This window comes from Thalassophryne amazonica, chromosome 14 (assembly GCF_902500255.1).
Source record: "Thalassophryne amazonica chromosome 14, fThaAma1.1, whole genome shotgun sequence".
Lineage (NCBI taxonomy): Eukaryota > Metazoa > Chordata > Actinopteri > Batrachoidiformes > Batrachoididae > Thalassophryne > Thalassophryne amazonica.
This window is the reverse complement of record NC_047116.1, coordinates 85,793,237-85,803,878: the sequence shown is the minus strand read 5'-3', so window position 1 is coordinate 85,803,878 and position 10,642 is coordinate 85,793,237. Positions and strand designations below refer to the sequence as shown.

Below are 10,642 nucleotides of genomic sequence, written 5' to 3'. Positions count from 1 at the left end.
AAGTGAACTTGTTCTTTAAAAGCTCAAACGTCTGATGGGATAAATTCAGTCGAAGTGTCGGTAATGCTTCCTGATCCCACTTCCTTGGAGCTCAACAGGAGGATTAATAATTCATACATAAAGATGGCATGATACGAGGCTTTGCCCTGAACCCGTGACGTCAGCAGCCCCCCCCCCCCCCCTCCCCACGGCTCTGCAGCGCACAAAAACCGCTGGAAGCCTCTTTGCGCTCGGAGATCCGCCGAGTCCAGCCGTGCCAAAACGATTACGTCCTCGTCAAATGCGTGATGCCGAGTGACACTGGCACCGCAATAAACGCCGCAAGGTGAACCGGACTCGGGGTCACAACATTCTCTCTCTTTCCAACTCCTCCTCTTTTTTCCCTCCTTCATCCTGAAGTGACTCTGCTGAGGTCCACTCTCTCTTTGGCTTTTTTTGCGCTCTCGCCACCTTCCACCATTACGTCCCAAAGCAAAACGGACTTTTTAGCGCTTGCTTCTCGGACTCTGCAGAGGAAGAGACTCGTCGCCGCTGTGGTTGGCATCGTCATGGTTCTGGCTCTCATCATCGCCATCCCGCTGCTGGTTCAGACGTCCAAGAGCGACGCGCACTATGAGATGATGGGCACGTGCAGGATGATCTGTGACCCCTACAACCCTAAACCGAGCGCCACGGCTCTGGAGGTCATGCAGGACCTGAGCGCGGTATCTTCTCCATCGTTTGTTCAAGGGACTAAAGGAGAACCGGGTCGGCCGGGGAAACCTGGGCCGAGGGGGCCGCCAGGAGAACCGGGACCACCCGGTCCGAGAGGTCCGCCTGGGGACAGAGGAGATTCTAGAAAGTCTGGCTACCCCGGGGTCATGAGCACAGCCCGGACTGAGACCAGTGGAGAGCTGGGATCCGCAATTAGCGGGGCAAAGATCGCCTTTTACGTTGGTTTGAAAAACCCCCATGAGGGATACGAGGTGCTCAGGTTCGATGATGTGGTCACGAACTTGGGGAACCACTACGATCCGTCCACCGGCAAGTTCACTTGTCAGGTGTCTGGGATTTACTTCTTCACTTATCACGTGTTAATGCGCGGAGGAGACGGGACCAGCATGTGGGCGGACCTATGTAAAAACGGGCAGGTAAACGTTCACTTTCTGTTTACGCTGCATGCAGCCTGTGCGTAAAAGCTCTCCACTGCGCACCGGAGCCAAATGGAGAGCTATTACGCACAGAGAATAACCCGTTCTCCTGCATACCAAATGTTTATTTGATCGAACATATTCACTTAGTGTGTAATCAGCCACATATCTGTTGTTGTTTTTTTTACTCTGAAGCAGTGCTACGTGTCTGTTCATACTTTGGCTTTGCGCATTTCTGCTCGAAAAACTGTGGGGGTGAAAATGTATCTTTGTTAATTTGCAGGTCCGAGCCAGTGCCATAGCGCAGGACGCAGACCAGAACTACGACTACGCCAGCAACAGCGTGGTCCTCCATCTGGACTCCGGGGACGAGATTTATGTCAAACTGGATGGTGGCAAAGCGCACGGCGGGAACAACAACAAATACAGCACGTTTTCTGGTTTCCTTTTGTATCCAGACTAAAGAGACAGCTAAGACTACAAACAACACTGTCATTATATATATAAATTTAATTTGGTAAAAATAAAAAATTCAGCGGGCCAATTAACGCAAATTAACGCCAATTAACGCAATAGGCTGATGGAAGGAACACAAATAAATAAACTAGGTTTTAAATTTAAATTTAAAGAAGACAATTTCGCACTAATAAGGAGAGCTTATTTCTACAAGTGTTAAGTGTTTAAAGATTTTTTTAACAGTTGCATTTTGCAAAATTGATCTCCAGTAACCATCTTAATGACACGTGTGATGACGTCATTGAAGCAATTAACAGCTCTGTTTGGGACCAACGTTTAGGTGTAATAACTTTTGTTTTGCAGTGTTTTGAGATAAACAACACTTTAAATGCCTTCAAAAGATGGGTTTACCGTTTTACAGCGAGGCCTATACATATTTGGACATTGACAAAGCCTTAGATTGCTTCAGCTGTCTGACAGCATGTTCACTGTGCAGACCGAAGCTTTGATTTGAGGGTAATCACACCTCATCCAGATGAAAGGTGCAGGAATCACAGGATATTTTTGTGTTTGGTACCATATTGTAAAAGGCTCAATAATATGATATTCCTGACAGTAGATCAATCAATCAATCAATCAATCAATCAATCAATTTTTTATATAGCGCCAAATCACAACAAACAGTTGCCCCAAGGCGCTTTATATTGTAAGGCAAGGCCATACAATAATTATGTAAAACCCCAACGGTCAAAACGACCCCCTGTGAGCAAGCACTTGGCTACAGTGGGAAGGAAAAACTCCCTTTTAACAGGAAGAAACCTCCAGCAGAACCAGGCTCAGGGAGGGGCAGTCTTCTGCTGGGACTGGTTGGGGCTGAGGGAGAGAACCAGGAAAAAGACATGCTGTGGAGGGGAGCAGAGATCAATCACTAATGATTAAATGCAGAGTGGTGCATACAGAGCAAAAAGAGAAAGAAACAGTGCATCATGGGAACCCCCCAGCAGTCTACGTCTATAGCAGCATAACTAAGGGATGGTTCAGGGTCACCTGATCCAGCCCTAACTATAAGCTTTAGCAAAAAGGAAAGTTTTAAGCCTAATCTTAAAAGTAGAGAGGGTGTCTGTCTCCCTGATCTGAATTGGGAGCTGGTTCCACAGGAGAGGAGCCTGAAAGCTGAAGGCTCTGCCTCCCATTCTACTCTTACAAACCCTAGGAACTACAAGTAAGCCTGCAGTCTGAGAGCGAAGCGCTCTATTGGGGTGATATGGTACTACGAGGTCCCTAAGATAAGATGGGACCTGATTATTCAAAACCTTATAAGTAAGAAGAAGAATTTTAAATTCTATTCTAGAATTAACAGGAAGCCAATGAAGAGAGGCCAATATGGGTGAGATATGTTCTGCATTTAATCTATTATTAGACTCTATTGGCATGCAGATCGAAAGTTGTTTGTATTTTGGATGGCACTGTTATTTGGTGTTGCAGTGGCTCTAGTAGACAGCACATGGGTTCATTTGAAGTGTTGTGTTTGCATTTGTAATATGTTGCTGTCAGCTGTTATTCATTTTCTATACCTGGCAACTCCAGTCGAGAGTCATGGGGGGTTGGGAGGCTTGAGCTTATTGCAGCAGTCATCAGACATGAGGCGGGGTACAACCTTGAGAGGATATCTGTCAACGGGCCACATATAGACAGACAAACTAATTATTTTATTAGTCTGTGCTATTTAATCTCTGAAACCAAACAAATCTTAAGAATATACGAGGTCTGTGAGAAAAGTATCGGACCTTTTTATTTTTTTCAAAAACTATATGGATTTGAATCACGTGCGATTACATCAGACAAGCTTGAACCCTCGTGGGCATGCGAGAGTTTTTTCACGCCTGTCGGTTACGTCATTCGCCTGTGGGCAGGCTTTGAGTGAGGAGTGGTTCACCCTCCTCGTTGGAATTCCTTTGTCTGATTTCTTCCTGAGAGACTGGTGCTTTGCTTTATCAAAATTTTTTCAGAACCTGTGAGGCAGATCGAAGTGGACACCATTCGAGAAATTCAGCTGGTTTTCAGTGAAAATTTTAACGGCTGATGAGAGATTATGGAGTGTTACTGTCACTTTAAGGACTTCCCACGGAGTGGGACGTCGCACCGCGCTCTGAGGTGCCGTCGTCATCCTGTTTCGAGCTGAAAACCTCCAAATTTAAGCCTCTGTTGACCCAGGACGTCATGAGAGAACAGAGAACTTTCAGAAGAGGTCGGGATCAGCAGTTTGTCCGGACATTCCACTGTTAAAGGAGATTTTGTAATGAAAGACGTGTGAACGGATTGGCAGCCGGCACGGCGCGCCGCCACAGGAAAAACACCTCCGTTGGAAGCCTTAAGGACAAGTTGGAACATGTCCAGCTGTTAAACAATTTCTCAGATACTCTACTGAAAGCCATCAAAAGCCGCCTGGTTTTAACAAATGGTTATCAACACGGAGGTGTTTTTCCTGTGGCGGCACGCCGCACCGGCTGCCTGCCTACACACCAATCCATCCGCACATCTTTCATTACAAAATCTCTTTTAACAGTGGAATATCCGGATAAACTGCTGATCCCGTGGGAAGTCCTTAAAGCGACAGTAACACTCCATAATCTCTCATCAGCCGTTAAAATTTTCACTGAAAACCAGCTGAATTTCTCCAATGGTGTCCACTTCGATCTGCCTCACAGGTTCTGAAAAAAGTTTGATAAAGCAAAGCGCTAGTCTCTCAGGAAGAAGTCAGACAAAGGAATTCTGACGAGGGGGGTGGACCACTCCTCACTCAAAGCCTGCCCACAGGCGAATTACATAACCGACAGGCATGAAAAAACTCACGCATGCGCACAAGGGTTCAAGGTTGGCTGATGTAATCACACGTGATTCAAATCCATATAGTTTTTGAAAAAAATAAAAAGGTACATTATTTTTCTCGCAGACCTCGTATATATTTAAGTTATTTTTTAATGGATTCTGCAGGTCTACTCCATTTTTAATATAATAAACCAAACCCACGCTTGCCAGAAATTGGATAGGGACAAGGGATGAATACAACTAAATTCAAATCAACCATTAAATCAAAATAGTATGGCATAGTATGTTAAACCTGTCTCAGAAACAAGGTAGCTAACAGTGCACATGGGAAATAAATAGTGACAAGATTCAGTTGACGTGATTAAAGAGACTGTGCCAGAAGACACGCCAGAGGTCATGCTTTCATGTCAAGTCTTGTTTTTAATAATGTCCTCCTCTTGGTAATCCCCAGTCCCCCATTAAAGAAAAAGGATGAAAAGTGCTTGGAGAGCACAGTAACACCCATATTTCAAAGTATCAGGCAATTACAGAAAAGGTTAATTACACTTTTCCACAGTCAAATTCACTAACAGTAAAATATTTGAACTCTTTTCTATAAATTCGTAATTTTTCTAAAAATGAGTATTTGTCCTTGACTATTGAACACTGACAGATTCTAACCAAAATTAAATCAGTTCATCCCAGCCACTGGACCAATGTATCTTCCAATTTTGGTTATTTTTAAGATATATTGCAACAATACTTACATACTACATGCAAACATAGGTTAGGTAGGATGACAAGAGTATATGCACATTAAAGTATGAGCCAGCTGTGACTAATGCTCGAATGAAAACTAAATAAATAAGTAAATAATAATGTCTGTGTCACTCTAGCTGAAATCTTTGAGCACACTCTCCAATCCTAGCCTAGGAGGACTGTAACTCTTTCAGAGTAGCCATGGGTGTCTTGATGGCTTCCCTCACTATTCTGTCTTATCCATGGTCACTCACTTAACATAGGTTTCTTGGCTTTAGCAGAGTTATCATGTGTGCCATACTTTCTGTTTTTCTGAATTATTGATTTATCTCAACCCCAAAATTCATGTGATGCCTAAAATTACCTGTCGACCTTTTATGTGCTGTTTGTAGCCGAGCTAAATGCACATGGATGTGAAAGAGCTCAAGGGGCAGTTGTCCGATTACGTTTGGCCCCTTAAAATAGGGGTCCGGAAACAAAAATTGCTCTAACTCCTATGTTATTCACCAAATTGGGATGTGATGAACTCATATTAAAGCTGACAGTCTGCAGTTATTTAGTATCAACTCTAATATACTGTGTCAGCTAAAAAAAAAAAAAAAAGATAATGCATACCAAGTCCCCTCAAGCTTCATTCACAGTTCATGTCATGGATTTGCTTGAAAAAGACGGCACTGAAACGTCTGCTGAATTAATTGAACTCTTCAACAGCCTAAAGTTGGCTTCCCAGTAACTCTTCTATAATGTAATTGTTGCACCTGAGAGCTACATTTTTTTTTTTATATCTACGTATATATTTTGGATGTGCATTCTTAGCCTCCCTGGTTGCTTATTTTTCCACTGGACTGGGTTGAACAGCCGATGCTCTTCCTTATACAATGTCACATTACATGGAGAATAAGCATGGTTGGTCTTGAACCTACTCTGGAAACAAATGTTAATCGCTTGGCCACCATACTGCCCATTGGACTCTTTTTTTTACAGTATTTAAAATAATAAAATGAAGTAATTTCTACTCAACTACAAAAATCATTAGTAGTTTTCAAATCTTAATATCTCAACTATTTTTCACTCAGTTGCGGCCAAATTTCAGGCATGTGTAGTATTAACATACAGTCATGTCCACACTTATTTGGACCATGACACAGTTTATGCAATTTTGCTTCTGTACACCACTGCAATCGAGTTCAGATGAAACAATCAAGATGTGCTTGTAGAGAAGACTTTTAGCTTCAATTCAAAGGTTTAACTGCTTTAACCATTTAGCAGTTACAGCCAATTTTAAACACATCCATTTTCATTTTCAGGGCCCATGAGTAATTGGGCAAACTAAAAATAATTTTTACATTTTATTTATGTATTTATTTGTAATGCGAGTACAAAGGTGTAACCGCTTGTGCAGACAATAGGATGATTAAATCCAAAGTTCTTCATTCAAAATAGTCCAATGTCAAAAACACAGCTAGAGGGGTCAATACAGAAACAGAAAAGCTGAGTTCAGGAACATGAGAGATTAGTCCAACATAGGTGACAGCCTTTCGAGGGAGGCACTAGAAGGTTATCCAAAAGCAGGAAAAGTTCAACAACCAGGAGTTCTTGTACCAAATGATCAATCTAAAATGGGAGGTAAAATGTCAGGAAACCAGGGCAGCAGCAAGATTGCGGAATATAGCAGGAGGCACTGGAATTATGATGAAAATGCTGAACAATCCAGCAATGTGGGGGCAGGAAGAACTTAATATACTGTGACAGAACAAGACAACAGGGAACAGCTGTTGAAATTAGGGTGATTGAAACATATGAGAAGGAATAGTGCAGAAATAGGACACATGAGGGAGCCAGAGACCAGAGAGAAAGAGAGAGAGAGAGAGAGAGAGAGAGAGAGAGAGAGAGAGAGAGAGAGAGAGAGAGAGAGAGAGAGATGAAACAAAGTAGTAATAATAATATGCCATGATCTATTTACAATGACGCAGAGTTAACCAGATAACATGGAGAATAACACTTGAAATAGAATATTGTGGAGGTCAGACCCAAACATGACAATGACTTTTTTCTTTTTTTACAGCTGGTTTTCTTTAGACAAGTCAGGGGATGAATACATGAACATTTTGAAGTCACTGACTGTGTCTTGGACTAAACTTACAGCAACCCTAAGAAGTACAAACAGTATGGTATCTGGGGGAGGCAAAAACAGAGTGAGTGTGTAAGTGGAGAGTAGCTACATCAAGACACCCATGAGAAATCTGAATGAAATTTAGGCTCTGTGGCTGTGACTGGAGAAACTGGGGAGAGTTCAGCTTTTGCATGTTTCATCACCAGTCACAGCTTCATGGTGGAAGAGCAGAGAAGGATTTTTAGACAAGAAACCAGGTCAGATTTAGGGCTGAGTGTCATGTGTGCATCCTGGTAACTGTATGTGTACTGTGAAGGTGTGTAACTGGTTATCCAACACACAAAATTTTGCTCGATGCACACTTTCTCCAATTACTGTCACAGAAACCTGTGCTCCTTTCAGAGTTGTTTGAGTGTCTTGGTTACTTCACTCACTTGTCTCATTTTTGTATGGTCGCTGAGTTTTTGAGAACTGTCCACCTAGCATAGATTTATCACACAGTACCATACTGCTTGTAATTCTTAAAGACTGATATAAATGGTCAGAGACTTAGAAATGATAATGTATCAATCCCCAGATGTGACCAACAGAAAAATGATAAAAGTCATGATTTATATTTAATATAATCTTATATTTAGGTTGTCCAAATAATTATGGGCTCTAAAAATAGAGGAACTGTATATAAAAATGTGTGTTATTCCAAATAGTTAATGTGCTACATTTTTAACCTCTTGAATTAAAGCTGAAAGTCTACACTACAAGCACATCTTGACTGCTTTTCAACTGCATTGCAGGAGGTTACCAAGGAAAAATACAAAAATTGTGTCACTGTCCAATGACTTGTGAGCATGACTGTTGTTGGTTTTTAAAATTCTGGGTGAGTAAGTGTGGAATGACCCATAACGTGTGTACAATATACAGACTGAGCTGGAATGGCAGAGCAGACATGAATTTAAAGGGGCATCCATTGTACACAGATGATATTGCTGTGTGATGTGTTTATGTTTTGCTTGAAAGTGCGTCTGTGTCCCACTGAAGATATCTACAACACTATGTATAATATATATTTATTTATCCAAACAGAACATATGATGAAACTATTGGAACTATGTAACTACCCTTCCAGTCTTGCAAAAATGTTTCTATGTCTCATTCCAGTATAAAGTATGATAATTTCAATAAATGACTATGTTTTGTAAGCTGGTGTGGAACTTGTCAGAAGATGAGTTGTTCAAGATAAAAATAACTCTCTCTCTCTCTCTCTCTCCTCTCTCTCTCTCTCTCTCTCTCTCCTCTCTCTCTCTCTCTCTCCTCTCTCTCTCTCTCTCTCTATATATATATACCAACACGTTAATGTGAGGTGTGTCATGTGTTGGTGTTTACAGATAAATGTGCTTTTGTAAAATATACCATTTTTCATTTATTTATATATAACGTGTTGATCATGGCAGTGTTCTATTTATTTTGACACCGGTTATATCAGACGGTTATCTATTTACAACTTGGCTTTTTTTTTTTTTGAAAATGCCTTTTTTTTTTAACAAATAAAAATGGCATATTTTACAAAAGCACATTTATCTGTAAACACCAACACCATGTGTGTGTGCAGTGCATCCGGAAAATATTCACAGCACTTCACTAGTTACACATTTTGTTGTTACAGCCTTATTCCAAAATTGAGTAATTCATTTTTTCCCCTCAAAATTCTACTCACAACACCTATTAACATTGTTTAATATTTTAAAATGTTTTTGCAAATTTATTTAAAAGAAAAAACTAAGAAATCACATGTACATAAATATTCACACCCTTTGCACATCCTTTGTTGATGCACCTTTGGCAGCAATTACAAACTCAAGTCTTCTTGAATATGATGCTACAAGCTTGGCGCACCTATGTTTTGGCAGTTTTGTGCCACTCCTTGGAAGTCTAGGCTGTGCTTAGGGTCATTGTCATGCTGAATGATGAACCGTCACCACAGTCTGAGGTCAAGAGCGCTCTGGAGCAGGTTTTCATCCAGGATGTCTCTGTACATTGCTGCATTCATCTTTTCCTCAATCCTGACTAGTCTCCCAGTTCCTGCTGCTGAAAAAACACCCCCACAGCATGATGCTGCCACCACCATGCTTCACTGTAGGGATGGTGCCTGGTTTCCTCCAAATGTGACACCTGGCACTCATGCCAAAGAGTTCAATCTTTGTCTCATCAGACCAGAAAATTTTGTTTCTCATGGTCTGGGAGTCCTTCAGGTGTCTTTTGGCAAAGTCCAGGTGGGCTGCCATGTGCCTTTTACTAAGAAGTGGGACCTTCAAAGCAGAAATGTTTCTGTCCTCTTCCCCAGATTTGTGCCTTGAGACGATCATGTCTTTGGAGTCCTACAGAAAATTCCTTTGACTTCATGGCCGTTTGTGCTCTGACATGTACTGTCAACTGTGGGACCTTATATGTAGACAGGTGTGTGTCTTTCCAAATCATGTCCAATGAATTGAATTTACTGCAGTTGGACTCCAATTAAACTGCAGAAACATCTCAAGGATGATCAGGAGAAACAGGATGCACCTGAGCTCAATTCTGAGCTTCATGGCAAAGGCTGTGAATACTTATGTACACGTCATTTCTTCATTTTTTTATTTTTAATAAATCTGCAAAATTCTCAAAAAAAACCCCAAAACTTTCTCCACATTGTCATTATGGGGTATTGTGTATAGAATTTTGAGGAAAAAAAAAATTTCTTCTGTTTTGGAGTAAGACTGTAACATAACAAAATGTGAAAAAAATGAAACGCTGCAAATACTTTCCATATGCACTGTATATGTATGTATGTATGTATGTGTGTGTCTGTGTGTATATAAACACACATGTAATCTTTCCAGAATCTCTCTCCCTCATAAGACTTGGCTTCTCACATTCATTGTGGCAAACAGCCGTTCGTCATTCTGCAGGCTGCTCAGCACACCTGCAGCACCATAATTGTGCATATTTTTTAAAAGTGAGACAAATCAAATATTTTCATATCTTCATGTTTGTTTGTTGGATGGCCAGGACTGATGAAATGTAAATGTCTTTTTTTGTCAGCTCAGTTGAGTTCATCTTCTTGTGACTTTTTTTTTTTAAACCAGAGCTTTAATCATTTAAATCTTCCAATCTTCCTTTTTTAAGCAAATTATAGCACAGTTCTTTGAACACTATATATGCTATGACATCAAGTGACGTGACAGAAGATATGTGGTAACAACTGACTTTTTAAAGCATTGAACAACCAACATACAATTATGTCCATAGGTATTTGTACAGGTATTTTTTTGGGGGGGGGGGGGGGGTCAGTAATTTATTTTCACAGGCCATAAGTAACTGGAGAATCTAACATAATTCTAAA

At 41.0% G+C, this 10,642-nt stretch overlaps 1 protein-coding gene across 1 annotated transcript; it reads left to right on the top strand.

Moving 5' to 3' along the window:
* The first annotated feature begins 232 nt into the window (after positions 1-232).
* Positions 233-1,640, top strand: c1ql2 (complement component 1, q subcomponent-like 2). The gene is made up of 2 exons (XM_034186307.1): positions 233-1,130; positions 1,414-1,640. The coding sequence occupies exons 1-2, from the start codon at positions 549-551 to the stop codon at positions 1,591-1,593; spliced, it is 762 nt and encodes a 253-aa protein (XP_034042198.1). The 5' UTR covers positions 233-548; the 3' UTR covers positions 1,594-1,640.
* Positions 1,641-10,642: the final 9,002 nt, after the last annotated feature.